The sequence below is a fragment of the Oxyura jamaicensis genome, chromosome 9, assembly GCF_011077185.1.
Source record: "Oxyura jamaicensis isolate SHBP4307 breed ruddy duck chromosome 9, BPBGC_Ojam_1.0, whole genome shotgun sequence".
NCBI classification, from domain to species: Eukaryota; Metazoa; Chordata; class Aves; order Anseriformes; family Anatidae; genus Oxyura; species Oxyura jamaicensis.
This window is the reverse complement of record NC_048901.1, coordinates 9,457,069-9,474,630: the sequence shown is the minus strand read 5'-3', so window position 1 is coordinate 9,474,630 and position 17,562 is coordinate 9,457,069. Positions and strand designations below refer to the sequence as shown.

The 17,562-nt window shown below is 38.5% G+C and overlaps 2 protein-coding genes across 11 annotated transcripts in view; one reads left to right on the top strand and one right to left on the bottom strand.

Annotated features, from left to right (window-relative positions):
- The window catches only part of GIGYF2 (GRB10 interacting GYF protein 2), a 78,761-nt gene that overhangs the window by 23,345 nt on the left and 37,854 nt on the right, over positions 1-17,562 (top strand). For all 10 annotated transcript variants that reach the window (XM_035335127.1, XM_035335123.1, XM_035335126.1 and 7 more), the window contains 3 exons: positions 76-184; positions 7,035-7,146; positions 7,790-7,830. In XM_035335127.1, the coding sequence (XP_035191018.1) occupies positions 76-184; positions 7,035-7,146; positions 7,790-7,830 (262 nt within the window). The remainder of the gene's footprint in view (positions 1-75; positions 185-7,034; positions 7,147-7,789; positions 7,831-17,562) is intronic.
- Positions 13,644-15,615, bottom strand: KCNJ13 (potassium inwardly rectifying channel subfamily J member 13). Its single transcript, XM_035335146.1, has 2 exons — positions 15,041-15,615; positions 13,644-14,266 (listed from the first exon to the last, which is right to left on the bottom strand). Exons 1-2 carry the CDS (start codon positions 15,519-15,521, stop codon positions 13,644-13,646), a joined length of 1,104 nt encoding a protein of 367 aa, XP_035191037.1. The 5' UTR covers positions 15,522-15,615.

Below are 17,562 nucleotides of genomic sequence, written 5' to 3'. Positions count from 1 at the left end.
TGAGCTAAATTTCTGTAATGGTAAGTTTTCTTTTTTTAATAGAATCTCACCTTGGCTCTTTCTTCTTCTTGGCAGAGAAATTTCTCGATGTCTGTAAACAGTGCCGCTGTCCTGCGATTGACGGGACGTGGAGGAGGAACGGTGGTAGGGGCTCCTCGAGGTCGAAGTTCCTCTAGAGGTCGAGGTGAGCTGTTAGTGGAGTGTGTTGCAATATATGTAGGTGATCCAGGTTAAAGCTTCTGAAAGATATTAGATGAAGCTTAATAATAGCCAGTTTCTCATGCCCATTTTTTTTCCCTTAAGACTTTAACATCATCATATTGGAAGGGATTCAAAGAATTAATATACTTAGTAATGGTTCTGCACACCACCTTAATGAGTGGTACCTGTTATGTGTCTTCCACAAATTTGGTGTGGGAAGCAAAAGGAAAGGTAGTTTTCAGAAGGAATAGGAAATTGTTTGGTTCAGAATGGTTAGAAATAACTTCAAAAAAGGTATAAAACCAATTTGTAGGGGAAGGAGAGAAGAATCTATAAATCTAGTTAAAACATTAAGATTGAGGTAGGTGCTGTTTAGTGTTCTGAATAGTCACTTTCATCTATTAATATGCCAAGAATAAACGAGAAGGTAATGGAAAGACCTAATTTAATTTGTTCGGGAGAAATTCGTCTTAGTGCATGACTATAGTCAATGTTTAAGTCTGGATGGCTTCAAATGTTTGCAAATGAATTGAGAAAATGTCTTCAAGCAGTAAAGCACTATTGCTAGATTCAAAACAAAATGTTAAACCCAGAATTTATCTTGGCGTTTCCCCTTCAATGTGTGTACTGCTGTGAACACTATTCTGTTTTTTATGTGTGAATGTGACAAGTTACATCTAGAAGACTGGAAGCTACTAGCTTGAAAATATTAGGAGTGATCAGTGATGTAACCTCTGTCCTTACAGGTGATTAAGTAAGATTTCTTATGTGGTCCTTTCTAACTTAATTTTAAAGGTACCGAACTGGTGATATTCTCAGTAACACCTTCAGATACCTTTCATAAGTAATTTAAATGCTTGACTGAAATTTTGCTTTGATTTGATTTGTTCTCTCATTTCTGTTCTCACAGCTTAATCCTGCTTCCTTCTTGGTTTATATCTTTTGGATTGTTGTGTCCCCTTTCATGGCTGTTTCTCAGCCAAGGCATATACATCTAAGCTTCTATGAAGCTGTCTCTTGATGCCCTATTGCTTTGCCTTCTTTATTTATTGGTTTTGTCCAAATGCTATAGGCTTTTTTTTTTTTTAAAAAAAAAAAAAGGGGGGGGGGATATGTGTGCATATGTAGATATGAGAGTAAACTCTTATCTGTGCTTTGTTATATTTCTGTTCTGTATTTGAAAGCTTGCTTTTTTTGCTGTGTGCCTTAACTGTGCAAATTGCGCTGTTACTATCCATGGTTAGCTCTCCCTAGGAATACGTATTTAGCTATTTTTCTCTAAATGCTGTAAGGCTTAATTCTGCAAATGAAGTGAACACTATTTAAAATTTGGTGATTTGAGATCATCTGACCACTAGTGTGCTCTCTAGTTTCAAGATTCTTAGAATGTTATGTTTATTAACTCCCTTTTTTTCTTTTTCCAATTTCTTTTTTTTTTTTAATTTCTTTACCATTAGCCATGAATGTCATCCTTAAACAGTGAACAGTGGATTTTTTAATTGCTCTTACTAGTTTCAATGAAGTCACAAGGATAAATGTGGCAGAATATGGCTCCTAATCCAGCAATTCCATTACTTCAATTTATTTGTGTGGAGGGAATGTTGTTTGGCGGTAGTTTGATTCATTACACTTTTGTAGACAAAACTTAAAATTTATGCAATATTGTTGAGGCTGTTTGAAAGCTTCGACTGCATATATATGGATGTTTTCATACTTATTTAAGAGATGTTAAGAAATAGTGTCTCAAGAACTCTGATGCAGAATTTTTCTCACTTTAGCTTTCATCCTCACTTTATCTTTTTCTTCATTTTACTATTCTCTACATGCTATGCTAGTTAGGCTACTCTCTCATTCTTCTGCTGAGCAGTAGAGGACATGCTTCTCCACCTTACCTCATTCATTTTCCGTTCTTGATACAGTTTGAAATAAATTATGGAGCTTTCCTTCTTCCCTTGATCTTATTGCAACTTTTTGTTCACTCTTTCCATAAACAATTAGCCTTGGGATTTAGGCATGATGAGACTTCCCAAGTTTCTCCATCTCAGTGAACATATCAGGGTTTCTGCTGGTACAAAACTTTACATTGTTAATAATTTCACACGTAATGTTATTCTATTTGAGGGCTTTGTAACGGTTACTTGTGAAATACTCAGCCTAGGCCTAATAATAAGTAACTTGTAAAAGTAACACATGGCTTGCAAATAGCAAGCTTTAAATGCAGTTGTTTTGTCAAGCTACAATGAAAAAGACTTGGATTTTTTTTTCAGAGCTTGCTCACTGAATGAATTGCCTCACTTAAGAGTTGGAAAACATCTTTATTGCCATACAAAATTGCCTGGATTCTAAAGGTTATCTTGTACTTTTGATGCATTTTGCATCATTGTGTGCAACAAAGCTGCTGCTGATGGAATTGCACTTCAGCTTTACCAAAATAAGGTTACTGTCTTGAAATGACTTGCACAAGAGTAACTTGAGGGAGGAACTAGCATGTACAACTAGAATTAAGTTCTCTGACTGAGGCACAAATCACAGAGTTGTTATGGTGTTTGGGAGAGGGAGTCTGTGACAAAGATGGGTGAAAGGGGAAAAAAAATAAACTTATGTCAGAGGTTCTTGTTAGAACTCTTAAGTGTGACTTCACGTACTGCCCTTTAATGCTACAACATACCACTCGCTACATACCTTCTCCGTAGTCATCCCCTGTCTTTGTGACAGAGGTTGCATCTAGCTGATGTGAAGATGATTACCATGTGGCAGGCAGTTTGATTTTTGTTTAATATTTTTGACTGTACACTGAATTACAGCTTGGTGTTACTGTTGAAACCCTCTGCAGTCTTGAACTGCCATTGGTAATACTGTGTGTCTTGTGTTGAGACGTAAATCCCAAGCTCTTGATTTGGTTCTGAAGCTGTATTCTCCAAAGAAAGCCAAGCACTTGCAGGTGACCTAATTGACTTGTTTGCCTGGGAGCTCCCCGTGGTGTGCAGTTAAGCCCATGCTTTGTGCTGGTGGGACTGGAATGTCAGCATTCGTGAATAAGAGCCTCAGATGAGGAAGGATTTAAGTAGTCCCAGAAATGGGCTGCAAGTTTACAGCCACCTTGTTCTGCAGCTGCTCTCCTTTTTGGTTAAGACCATTACGAAGGGTGCTTTGCCTCCTGTTAGAGTTCTGTCCCCTCTCATCTCCTTTCCCCTTTATAATCTGTCCTCACTGTTTTTTTTTAAAAGTGTACAAATGGTGCCAAAGTGGAAACTACTCACTTATACCTAAACAGCTACAACTGATCAACAACTATCCTGCTCTTCATGAGTAATCCAACTCTGGTGGTAGATGCTGAACTCCAGTTGTCTAATGATTTTAAGAACTTGCTTGTTGCATTGCTTTTTTATAACAACAGGTAAAATGACTGTACTGCTTCTTGCCCTTTTGCTTTTGTATTGTATGTTTTCCTTGAATTCAGACCTGTCTGCTTTTGGGTTATCTATTTCTGGCTATTATGATCACAGTATCCAGTGGATTGAGGTCCTCATTCTGAGGTTTTCAGGGAATTACTGAAGATGAAATGAGACAACTGCTTTATTCAGCTCTCTTATTGGAAGGATTTATTAATGTTTGAGTTTATTCAACACTTTCAGTTCGTCTACATTCAAAAAGTCTGCTCCCCATATTCCAGACCTCTTTTTGGAAGTGGCATGCTATTTAAAATAAGCATGTGGTTCTAGATTTATTAGCCACAAACAAAAAAGGCACAGGGTGGCAAACTGTGCTTATGTGTGGTTTCATCCTCACTGCTGGCTTTCTATTTTTTGTTCTGATACCAGTATTACATGTCTCAGTGTGCGCTTCCTGGTTGGTCGTCTACTTAATCTACTTGCTGAGCAACCGACTTTATCAACGCAGTTCTCTTCAGCTAGCTACCTCCTGTAGCCTGGCAGAATCTGTTTCAGTGCAGTGTGACTCTCTTGCAGCGGTCTAGTTGGCTTCTGCTGTAGGTACACGTGTGCCTGGCTGAACACCTGGGCAGTGTCCCCGCAAGAGAGTAGCGGCGGTGGGTGGCAACACAGCCAGGACAGAGGTGGCTTCAGTAGGTACTGCCCAGTACTGTGTGGTATCAGTACCACTGCTCCATAGACAGACTTAGAGTGAGTTACAGAGATCATTTGGTTTTGGCTGGATTTTTTTCAGTTTTCTTTTAATTCCAACCATTTTGGTGGTTGGTTGAGCACAGCTTAAATACTGGTGAACCTTATCATAGGGGGGTGGGTGAAGAGGGGTAAGCAGACTGTTATTTCACATACCTGCAGAGCTGGCATCAGCTGTTCTGCTGTTAAAACAACTCTGTTTTTCTTTTCCTTATACAAGGCATTTGCCTTTGTTTGCTACCCTTCTGCCTGCTAGTTGTATGTCTGATATTAGTAATCGGCATGCATTCAGGTATATGGGGAACACTACAAACTACAAATGATGCTGTCCTTCACTGTGAGAACAGAAAAGGACATCTGCTTCTGTAGGGAAAGCACATGCAACTTTTGACTTACACTACCTCAAAGAGATGAGCTGAGTCTGTCTTAATTCTGTTTTGGCTCGGACTGCCTGTGTCTTTCTCTTGTGTGCTGTTTTCACTTTGTTTTATGTGAGAGGGAGGAAGAGAGCTTTCCTGTAGTGAGGGAACGAGACAAAGGTGCCATTGCAAGAGATGCTTAAAACTCCTTTGGCTTTTTATCTGTGGAGAGTCACAGGATCTTAGGGGACCCATCATGCCTTAACTGAATAAACACTGTGCTTCTTTTGGTGTAATATCACATCTTTGCTGCTTCTTGACTTTGAATTAATCTTTATTGTCAACCTTGTAGTATCAGACTACCATTAGTGAAGGTATTTGTTTCTAGTACAGCCACTGGTCTGATGCTAATTTATTCTCTTGTCTTGAGTGCTCAGTTGGCTCCTCTGCATCCACCTGAGGTTACACAGAACAGCAATGCTCAGTCAGGTAGGGTTTCGTTTTACTCCATAATTGTCTCTCGTAACATCCAAAAGCAGGTGACTTGACAAGAGATCATGGTTGCATAAAAATACAAAGGTGAAATATTACAGAAATGCTCACCTTCCAGACGTATGCAGCTCAGTGCATTTCCTGAGCCAGATGTGGTCTCTGTGTTTAGTTAACATTAGGATATTTCAAGCTTTGTCCAGTCTTCGCCTGAGTTTGTCAACTTGAAGCGTCCCTAAAACCCTGTGGTAAAGAAGTTCACATCTCTGTGACGAAGAGCTCTACCGCTGAACTGCTTTCCTGGTGTTAGGAAACCTCATAGTTCTGTTCAAAGAGGATGTTTAAAACCCCTTTTCTGAAGCAGAAGGAAGAATTTTAGACAAATTTTATTTGGCTTCCCCATATCTCAGCATCTATCTTTTTTCCTCTTGTTATCTGGGAGGAAACTTTCTGCAAGAGGTTTTGTATAGAGTAGTAGTGACATTGATGCAGCTGCCTTAATGATTTCCATTTTAAAACATTTTTTAGAGCCTCATTTTGAAAAAAAAAAAAAAACAAAAGGCTTAAATTCCTTGTATCCTGGAGTCTTTAGATTTCAGATTAAGCAGCTTGTTACTATTACTTTCTTTAGAAGACTACAGAGATTGGAGTCTGTTCTCAAGATATTTATTTCCCGCTTCATTTGGTCATTGTCTTGTCTTACTCCTCCAGATACTGGGCCTGGTTTGTCAATCATCCTTAGAGGTGTTTGTTTTCTTTAAGCCTGAAAGTGTGAAAGGATTGAGGTTTGTGATCATTTTACAGATGAGAATTCTATTTATCTATTTATTTGTTTAGGTGCTTTTTAGGCTTTTGGACTAGGCTGTATAGGGGCTGCATGTATATGTAGGCAAGAAATTGTCCTGACAACTAGCTGATTGATTTGTTTCACTTTTTTTTCTCTCCATTGGATCCTTGAAATGGTAAGTCAGCTGACTTGAAAAACAAACAGAAAAAACCTCTCATTTCTTCTGCTGTAGCAGTCTGTAGAGCAGTGCCTGTAATCTTTTGTAGATTTGAAAACTTTACCACAGCCAATAATCTAACCTGTGCTGGAAGTTACCTTGAAGCTCTGGGGATTTGTGGGTGTCCTTTTTCTTTTCTTTTTTTTTTTTTTAAAAAAAAAACAAACACTGAAGATGTGCTTCAAGATGCTTTACGCTTGAGGATACATCTCTAACTTTCTGTCTTGAGGCTTGATACTTGATAGGCACCTACAGAGAATCACCTCTTCAAAAAGTGAGGACGCAAATATTTATTCTGTAGCTATTGGGGTTCTTTGTTGTTGCCTTGCTATACCCAACCTGTGATTCTTCTTTTCTTCCCACTGCTCCTTGGGAAGATTTCTGCAGGGAATCACTGGAAATGAAGAGTGGCGAAGCTTCCTTTTCCCTTGTTAGCATTGATAGTAGTAGTCATGAGTACATCTGCAATGTAGCACCCTTATACTGGATGCTGCTGTTAAAAGCTGTCTGATTTTTGTGTTTGTAAAGTACACGTGTGGATGTTGTGTGAACAATGCATCCTTGTTTCTGTTGGGTAAGTACATGCTCTGTTTTTTTCTTCATAGCCTTTATTACAGAATTGTTTGCCTGTTCAGTCTCGTATTGTGCTTCTTGATAAAAATTTTTGTATAAGACTCGTTCTTGAGTCTTCATTTTTTTTTTCCCTTTTTACCTCAAGATTTTACTGGGGCTTAAAACTGCAAGATTAGTTCACAGGGATACTAAGAAAGGGCAACCTACCTGACTTTCTCAACTTCTATTACTATTTGTTCAAACAGTTGTGTTTTTTGTCTTTTCAGGCAGAGGCCGAGGAGAAAGCGGTTTCTACCAAAGAAGTTTTGATGAAGTGGAGGGTGGATTTGGGCGAGGAGGGGGCAGGGAAATGCACAGATCACAGAGTTGGGAGGAAAGGTAACAGAAAACTCTAGACCTTGAAATTCTGTATATACATCTTTTGAGCTTCCATTTGTGCCTTTTGACTTGATAAAAAGATTTTAGGAAAGGTGCTCAGGCATACCTGTGAGTGGAGCATCTGTATTTCTAAGGTGGAGCCGATACAGTCAGTAATGTTTCCAGAAACTTAGGAGCAATTAAAGAGCACTTTTGCGAAGTATTTCTCTATCAGTTCTCTATCAGTTTCCTGGGAAGAAGAAACTGCTTAGAGAATATACATCATGGGAGCTAAAATGGAAGTCAGTAACCTGTGGGGGGAATATGTGGATTTCTGTAGGATTCACTTCATTTTTTAAAATTTTGACGCTGTTCTGTTGATGATACTTAGGGCCACATTTCAAAACATTTATTTGCCAATTAATACATGTGTATTGGTGTTCCTGAGAATTTCAGTTGCCATTTGGATCTTTAAAGATACCGCCCACCAAGGTCTGACTTTAAAAAAAAAAAAAAAAAAGTTAAAAAAAAACCCCCCCCAAAACCCCCCCCCCCCCCCCCCCCCCCCCCAAAAAAAAAAAAAAAAAAAAAAAAACACCTCGTATCTAAAAATGAATGGAGTAGTTCTTAAACCTCATTTGAAACTTTTATTCTGCCTTTCTAGGGGAGACAGACGCTTTGAAAAACCAGGGCGAAAAGATCCAGGTATGTTTTTGTTACTCTATGTGCAGAAAACGGGAGGGAGGAGCAGGGATGTGTTTTGGGGGAGGGACCTATATGTGCACAAACCTTTCTTAACTGTTTCAGGTGTATTCCTGATAGCGGGCTTGTGGTACTGTGCTGCTTTACTCTGAATGTGTTTTCAGCTTTGCTTTTTTTTCTGTCTTGTTTTCACTATTGGAGATCTTCGTATTTTAGGGAATAAATCTGCTGCAAGTAGGTTCTGTTTATTCAACTAAGGTGTGATGTCTGTAGTTGGAATTAAATTCCTGTGTGTCTGAGAAGAGCCTTTATTGATTGGTGAGCACTCTGTGTGAATTTGCCTTTTAAACACAACTTTTAAGTGTTCCTGGCATGTGCTGTTTTGGTACCTAGAAGTTCGGGACATTGTGAACCTGTTTATTTTTGAATGCTCGCTGGTGTGTGGTAGATCCTAATGGTGGTGTGTTGAGGTTCCCACGCTTATGGAGAATGAAAGTTGTCATACAAATCCTCTGTTCATTTAAATTCTATTTCCCCCTGTCTCCAAGTAAAGGTGAGAGAGTGCACCAAGAAGTGTACATGCCATGTTTCCTATTGTATTTCTTGGCCACATTTAGAACACAGGGTCGCTAATTTTGACCCAGTGCATCTGCTGGAGTATTCACCTGAACTTGAGTTGTCTGGGAGATGAAACATATCCAATCAGGTGAAAAATCTATATTTGGTGAGTGGTGAGAAGGAAGTTCTCTGTCAACTGAATATAGTGCAAGTGCACCAGCTTCTGTTTTGTGGGGTCATGCATTGGCGGTTCTCTGGTATGATCTTGCCCTTCCACAGAGAGGATGGTTTCCACGTGCATGTACTGCAGCTGTGGTTAGTGAGAATTCTTGTACTACTGAAAGCTTGCTAATGGCCTTGGCTTTTTACTGCCCAGAGGGTCTTCTGGGCTTTGCTGAAGGAGTCCTGGCTAAACAGCCTCTGTAGTTAATGTTTAGTAAAGCATAGGTTGGGAAAGATGGTAGCAGGTTGTGTTTTAAGACAAGAGATTCAATTGCAAGTAGAAGTTGATAGGAATGTGTTCTAACTCCTGATCAGCAGTCAGTATTTTTTAAGAATATTTTTATTACGTTAATCTTCCAGATGATCATGGTGGCCCATGCTTTAGGTGTCTTATTACCATGTTTGCTTTCAAAGCCATCTGAATTTTCTCTCCATGTATATGTTGATTTTTGATAATTTTAAAGAATGCTTTTATTTTTCTGCTTTTTCAAATTGAAAAACAAACTAAGATGTTGCTAGTTTTCCTCATCGTTTTACTTAGAAATAACATGAGATTGCACCGAGATTTCCTTTTTTTTAAATTGTCAGTTGTGAAATCTGTCTTTTAGTGCGTATTTATATTCAGCAACCTTCTGGGGAGGGAAAAGGAAAAGTGGGGGTGATAGGGAGGGGTAAGTACTGCTGAGACTTCAGGGCTACATTTTTTTTTTTTTAACGAAAGACAAATGTAGAAACAGCAGAAATATCTACCATAGGAGATTTAGTTTCATTTATTAAGCCCCTTCCTGCTCATGTGATAAACACTTCCAGATCCATACTAAACAATGCACTGCGTTTATTATTAAGACTGTGATGAAAATATTGCCTGTCAATTCAGGATGAGATGCATCTCTCAACTGAAATTGAGAACTTCAAGTGTGCAAGTTGTCCTAATTGAAGCTGACTTGTGCTTGAACATGGGGCATTGAGGCTTTACCTCCTGTTTGTAACAACAGCTGGTGATCAGGACTTGGAATGCAGATTCTGTGAATGATTTTCTGAAGACAGTATCCACTTGTGCTTTCTTTCATGTCCTGTTATATTGTGAAGAATAGGTTGCTTATTCTCAAGTTTTGAAACTGTAGTACCTGATTGCTCCTCCTCTAAGTCTCTTGTTCTTTTACTCTTCCAGTTTAATCTTATTTGGCCAAAATCTGTTGCACAGTATGATAGAGACAAGAGACAATCTTTTTGAAGTCTTAGTGTAAAATAATTATTTTAACTATTTTAACTATGTATGTTTCTCTGTTGCCATGTTTGAGATTAAAGGTTACATAAGTGGGAGGACTGTTTCTCTCCTCTTTACCTTCAAAGAGAAATATGGTGGAGAACACAAATATTAACAGAAGGTGTCAGTCTGTTTTGACTCAAGCCTTGATTAATAAACAAATAACTAGTGTTATGTAAATGCTTTCCAATCACAAAATACTTAGAGCATAAAGTAGGGATGCAGATGTGCCAAAAAGCTCCATGCTAATACTAGGCACTAGTAGACCACTCATATAGCAGCAGTTAAAGCGGAAAGATGGAGTGAATTGACATGCCATTTACCAGTTTTGCTGTGCTTTAGTTTTTCATTGCTCTTTCGTAGGGCCTTAGATCAGCCTCAGATTACATAATTTACTGGGTTGTCAACTTCTCATATTCTTTGTTCAGGGTGATCACAAAATAACAGATCACATATGAAACTTTTCTGGCATTCGTAATAAATGACAATGTAAGAACGTTTCGATTAAAAATCGTGAGATTAAAAAAGTAATAGACCTGCAGTGGAGAACTGCTTTCCAAATGTGATGAATATACTGTTCTTAAAAGGCTTTTCAGCACTTGTAACAGTTTGCATGTTCACACTTACGTGATTGTCAACATAAACAGCAATATCTGTTCCAGGTTTCAGTATCGAAATAAAAGATGCATGAAGTATTTGTGAGTTCCTGTTGCAAATTGTCACAGTTTTGACAAACTTAATTGACAATGCAAATGGCTTCTGGGAGGCAGAGGCCATTAGCAAAGAAAATAAGCAAGTTGTTTTCTTGATCACAGCTGTCTTTTAGAGCTGCACAAAAGCCGCTTAATTTTCTGTACAACCTCTTGACTAATACCAGCTTAGTAGCTGAGGGGATTTGATTAGTTACCAGCAATTACACACTGGTAATAAATAATTGTAATGTAGATTAAACTAGACATTTAGAAATTCATTTGTGAAACCTGATTGAGTTCTGTTTAATATGTATTTACTGGTTAGGTTAAAGAAGTTTGAATATAAAAAGGGTGCTCAAGTGAAGATACAAAGGTTGTTGAATTGCTTTGAATCACACTTTGACTTCCTTTGCCTTGCTTATTTTTCTTCCCTACCTTGCTAGCAAGAAGTATCTGCGAAGAAGGTTCATCACCAGAGATCTCTTACAATGTTAGTGAAAGTATAGAATGCAGTTTTGTTGCATCAGAGCTGATCAGCAATTCTTCTAGGTTTGTATTTTGATTTGGGCCATAGCGTATTTCCAATACTTGTGAGATGTCCGCAGCTCACCAATTCAGCAGAGTTGTAAAAGTAGTGGTCCATCTACCTCTTGTTTTGTAGCTATTCTGAAATAACTACAGTTGTCTGTATGTCTAACTTGCTTCAGTGGTGTGGTTCAGCTGTACGTTCCAAAATGTAACTTACACCACATCTAGCATATACTCAACTTTTTTTCTTTATATGTGCTGCTGTAGCCCCTTTTAAAACAGATCTATAAATAGAAAGTGATTTGAACAGGACAACTTGGGAGTCTCAAGTCAATTTAGAAATTGAACTAAGCAACCTACACTTAGTGATTAGATGCTAACTGAAATTAGAAATAGCTTTTTATAGCTTTGGTTCTAGAAGGTGAGATTACTGTGCCACCCTGTTGGGATTATACATCTGAATTTTAGAATAATTGGTTTGTCTGAGACTGGAGTATGTGAGATACAGAAAAAATATTTCACACAAAACACTGCTCTTGGTTAATTCACGGAAGTAACACTGACACAAATCTATTCTCCTTGTCTTATACCTGGTTCTTAATTTGTAAGACTTTTCTCAATGCATTATATTGGCAGAGGACATGAGACATGAAGAAAATGCTAGAAGGAAATACTTGACAATTATTGGTACTGATAGAAGGGTGGAAGGAAAGATCTTTAAATTGCTTGTGGGGTCAACAACTAAAAAGTAGGGATAAAGGCAATGTAATTTGATTGTGGAGCTTGCAGAGCAACACTGTGTTCATGAATACTTTTATATAAAAACTAAATTCCAAGAAAGATTTCGAGAATGTCTGTAACAAAACCAGATCTCTCTAAGATCTTGAATGTGGGGAGACAATTTTTAAACAAGTTTGGAACAAGAGCGGAATTGCACTGAAAACACAGGCCCTCTGCCTTTCTTCTCCATTTTTAAAATGGCTCTCTGGGCTGCTGTTTCCATTTCCAAAGGAAGATGGTGACTCTGTAGTGACTATAGCAGTTGCTGGCACAGAAGAGTTGTGCTGTATTTTCAGTCATCACATTACTGAGATTTGGAAGTACGGACCCTAAGACAAAGTGGCTTTTTGCTTAGCTCTTTTGCATTGTTGAATACACTTTGATTAAATGAATTTTGAGGCTTGAAGAATTGAGTTCATGGTATCTCAACAGATGGCCTCAGACCTTTTTTTCCTGCTACTGACCAATTATGTTAAAAGGAAGCATGTTTGGTAGAGTATCTTAAATGCTTTTGTAAATGAAAGTTATCTGTGCCATCTTTGTTTCTGGGAAGTGTCTTTTACCTTTGAAAGACAACTTTTACTTTTTTGGTAACTTAACTGTTCAGGTATGAGCAATCATAATAGACATTGCTTTCATTAAGAGCTTGTAAATACAATGATGGATAATTATTCATGCTTTAGCTTTTCAAAATATTTAGAATGTCTTAATTATTGAGATTGTGTTAATTACACTAGGCTTATGAGGCACTTAAATACAGAAGTCTCATGTATAGTTTTAATTTTTTATTTTAAAATTGATTCAAGTGTCTTTGTAAATACTTCTGTGCTGTGTGTACAGGCAGGTATTGATAAAAGCATGAAATATAAATGGATGCAGTTCTCCTTCTCATGTGGGCGTAGTGCATCCTCCTGGGTCAGACCTACTTGAGACAAGTGGCACAAAGCTGAGAACACATGAAATGTATTGTCCTTTCAAAAGAGCACGTTAACTCATTTCAAAAAGTTTGTTTTCCACTCCTAAATAACTTATTCATTGTTTCCAAATACAAAAAAAAATTGCAGTGCAGCATTTGCTATATGCATCAAGATTTTTTAATAGTGTCTTCATAGACATATCTTGAGATGATGTGTTCTCCTCTCACTTGGCAGAATGAAGAACTACAATTAGTATTTACAATTTTAACTAACAAGCAAGCACAGTAGGGGTGCTTTTCACTGCCACGAGAGATTGGCAGTACTTTCAAAGAGTCAGTTAAGCCATCTGAAAACTGATATAACCCCATATTCCCAAAGAGTTAAGAGAACAGAAAAATTAGGGTCTTGGATCAACTGAATTGCTTATCCCAGTGCTAACGTATTTACTGAATGACCCCATCTTGATTTTGAGTGATTTTGTGTTGTTACCATCCTTCTTGTCACGAGCTGTTCAGTTAGGATTTTGTTTAGCTTTGGAGGTCTCCCCTTTTCAGGGTCAGTGCAGCTTTAATCATAGCCTGGTGAATTCAGCAGGTAGTTCTTTTAATTTCCCAGAATTAGTACTGTGATTCTTGTACCTGACTTCATTCTAGGTGGTTAATCCAGTCTCTCCCCAGCTTACATGGGCACACCAGTTCTTTTCACTCTGCATATCACCTTGTAATGAAAACGATGGGAGTATGAGAAAGATCACTAGATGGTGGCAGCCAAGGAAGGAAGGTTGTAAATGGGACCTGAAATTTTAGTGTAATAATAATTAAAAATAAGCACAAAGTTCCAAGTCTGTTCTGTCTATTCTGTGAGGCCGGTCTCGGAGAGCTGGAAGCTATCAGCGTGCTGTCCGTTGATGCGGATCTCCTTGGCAGTCCTTCTGGGACTCTTCGAGTCAGCCACAGCTGAGAACTCAGGAATTGTCTTGTCAAAATTCTCCATCTTGATCTGATATTCACCTTTGGCACTGCGGGCTAGCACAGCAGCAAAACGATGGTACAGCATGATTTCTGAGGGGAGGTAGGATGTCCTCCTTTGACACATTTCTCCAGTACCCTCCTGCACAGCCGACAGAAAGATGACCAGCTCAAAATGGTGAGCAGCCTCTCTTTGGAGGAGAGCAGCCAGTGGGCTGGATGGAGTGATAGAATGGTAGTAGGTCAGTGGAAAGGTGAAAAAAGGGCACTCGCCTGAAGTAATGCTGTCTAGGTGGAAGTCAACACTAGTTTGGTGCAGCTGACCATTCTCCCGTTCTTGGTAAAGAATAGCAGAAATCTGGACACTTGTGAGTGGGCTGGAGCGTGTGTTGGCCACCTGGAACATGAGGTACGGCTTCCCCTCCATGTGTGTCACTACAGCAGAGCGGGTGAAGCGGATGGAGAACGCCCGGTTCTTCGGTCGGGCGATCTTTGCCACAAAAGCACCTGTGTCGTGGGAAGGAATGTGATGAATATGAGCATTGTGCCTGGGTTGGTTGGTTACAGTCACTGAGCTAGGTAAAGCAGTCCAAAGAATCAAAAGCAGACTTGGGTGCATGTGATCTTCCTAGTGTCAGCTTGCATTGTTTGAAAACTGTTAGGCTGTCCTCTTACCATGTACTGTAATTAGCAATAATACGTGATCTTGGTGAGCTACCACTGGAGAAGATATTTCTTAATGTACAGTCAACCTGTTTATTTAAATCTATTGAAATACTTTAAACTTGAAAATGATTTTAAGAAACTTAAAATATCTCCAAATGACTGTCACCCTAAATTTTTTTGTTACATTGGGTACTGGGGAATATTGAGTTAAAGATGAATAAAACTCTCATCAAAAATACTTCACCTAGACAAAAATAAACTTCGTAACTATTAATCAAAATAAATTGACTTTATACATTTTAATTCCATTGAAAAGAATCTCTCTTCATGGAGAAATCATGGTATAAGAAGTTATTTGAGAGTATAAAGTGCGGAGCTACCACAAGTATCAAGCAACGAATAGTGGAACTTTCTAATACAAATCTTGTCACCACCTAATTTATGCCTTTTAACGAAAGGAGTTTAACATGACCTAGCTAAAATCTCATCATCCATTTAGTGACTGATCTTAACTCTTTTTTCTCTTAAATATCAGTATGATATTTATTTCTGACTTCATTTATTTAATGGCTTAAATAAACCTACTGTAGCTAAAGATTGGATATGAAAAGTTACCTGTGATGAAGGCTTCCAGCATGAGCCCCAGGACCATCTGTATTGCGAGCAGGGCAATAGCACTAGGACAGTCCCCGCTTGGGAACATGGTGCCGTAACCAATGGTGAGTTGTGTCTCCAGTGAGAAAGAGAAAGCAGCTGTAAAACTGGTGATGTACTTGACACATATAGTGTGGTTGTCAGGTGGAGAATCATGGTCCAACTCCAGGTCCCCATTCATCTCGGCTAGCACATACCAAAGCACTGCAAAGACTAGCCAGTGAATGACAAAAGAAGCGGAAAAGACAAGCATCATCCATCTCCAGCGCATGTCCATTAATATTCCCCATGCATCTCGGAGGTATGCCAGACCTTTTCCTCGGGCACCATCCATCTGGAATGTGCTGTGTCCATCCTTTGTGACCATCCTCAGGTATCTTTGGGTCAGGAGGGGAGCACTGGATTTGGCGTTATTGCTCTCTATCATATCTGTTCGCATCATCTGGAAAAGAGAAAAAAGGAAAATAGTCTGATACAATGCAGCCTATTTGTATTTTGCCTAATGTTCACGGTTTCTGACACATCAGCAGGGGTTGAAATACTGCAGCCAACAAAGGAGGGCTTATACATTGCAATCCAGAGAAGATTAAATCAGGAGCTTGGAGTGGAATTTACCACTGTTTGTGGTAATACTTTGCTAAAAAAGATTAAGTTTAAAAATCTGACTACTTTTCAAATTTTCCTTGCTTAGTCATTTATATAAAAGTTGCATACTTTATCTTCCTAAATTTATATTTGAGTCACGTGCTTTAACTCTTTGAAGGCGGGGAAGGAGTTAGACACGTAGTATCTGCAAAGTAATTGATTTGTCTTTTACCAGTTCAGCTCTGTAACGATCAGTTTAATTTTTGTAACTAAAGCAGAGCATAGTAGTTTACCAATACTATTATGAATACTATAACAATACTACTATGAACATCATGTTTATTATTATTTTCTAACATGATTATGCGTTTTAAGGGATGCTGTAATTTACCAGATTTCTACCAAAATGGATTTCCTTTCAGAGTTTCCTTGCTCAGGAAATGACTGCTGTCTGTACCCACTAAGTAGAATTACAGTATTCAGGGCATAGCTGTTTCTGTGAGCCTTGAGTTTGTTTCTGGAAGCATAGGATAGAAAGGAAACCAATACTGAAAATGCACTGATATACTTTGAAACTTAGTCTGCAAAAGCAGTGTATTTTTATCTGTGTCCAGATAGGAAAGAAAATAGGATAGCAAGTGTATGGGCATTAGGGGGTGAAGGTAGAATTGGATATTTGGAAAGCAAAATGGATACTTGTATGTGTTTGTTTTCGGCTTCATAGTTTAATTTTATACCTCAAAACTTAGCAAACTTGTCAGAGATGCTGAATGCCTTTGAAAAGACACTGGCCACCCAAATCCATAAATTTTATAAACACTAAGTATTTAACATTCACATGGTACAATTAAATATGGGTTCATGTAAAATAGACATAATGTGCATGACCTACTTAAAGATGGCTGTGAGGATGATTGTTTACAGAATAGAAGAGGATTTTCAAAATATATGTAAGTTTTGGAATTCATAGTTTTACGTAGTATGTTTTATCAAACTTGTATGTTTCTCATCAATTTTGACCTTTTTCTGAATTGCCGCCATCTCAGTGTGTAATACAAGTGTACATACGGGGTAGAGAAATTGGATTCCCCTCAGCCCAAGAATGCCATCTTAGTTTTATGTTGAAACATAAGAATTAAAGATTTTGAATTTCAGAATGAGTTGATGAAAGGTATAACATGACATAGAATCACAGAGGTTGGAAAAGACCTCCAAGATCATCTGGTCCAAAGATCCCCCTACCACTGATAACACCCGCTAAACCATGTCCCTAAGCACCACATCCAACCCCATCTTCGTAGGTTGGAAAAGACCCATTAAGGTTGGAAAAGACTTCCAAGAAAGACCTCCACATCTGTCATGTGTTCTTTGATCCTGTAAACCAGTGGTTTTCATCACTGTGTACTTCATCTTGATAATAAATTTAAGTAACTACAAAACATTCTTTGGTTTCTACTTATGCTTAATGCATACTGAAGTATGAGGATTAACATCACAACTAGTTTGCTTAATATCATCTTTGTCACTTCTGTACGTTCTCAAAGTCATTCAAATATTTCTACTATCCATGCTGTAGTCAAAGGAGTTAGGGTAGCTGATGATCTGAGTGGAATCTGGTATTTTTTCCACTTTGCATTCTATGTCTGCAGTAAATGTTTGAAAACCATTCCCTGTGCCACGGAATACAGTGGGCTTTCTGAGATTCATCTGTACAACTTTTTCCTGGGGGGTAGGGTGTGTGTGTTCTGTCCATAGTCCATACAGCATACAACCCCTCTCCTCCCCCCCCATTCTTCCACATTTGATCTGTGGTGTAGTCAGTCTGTAGCTCTCTAAATAACTTTCAGTCTTGCTGCATTGCTATAAAATTTACAGTAGCCTGAGTACAATTTTAAATG

Coding starts and splice junctions, on each gene's coding strand:
- KCNJ13 (XM_035335146.1), bottom strand. CDS start 15,521: ATGATGCGAACAGATATGATAGAGAGCAATAACGCCAAATCCAGTGCT. Junction 14,267..15,040: donor GCTGGAAGCCTTCATCACAG/GTAACTTTTCAT, acceptor CCCACGACACAG/GTGCTTTTGTGGCAAAGATC.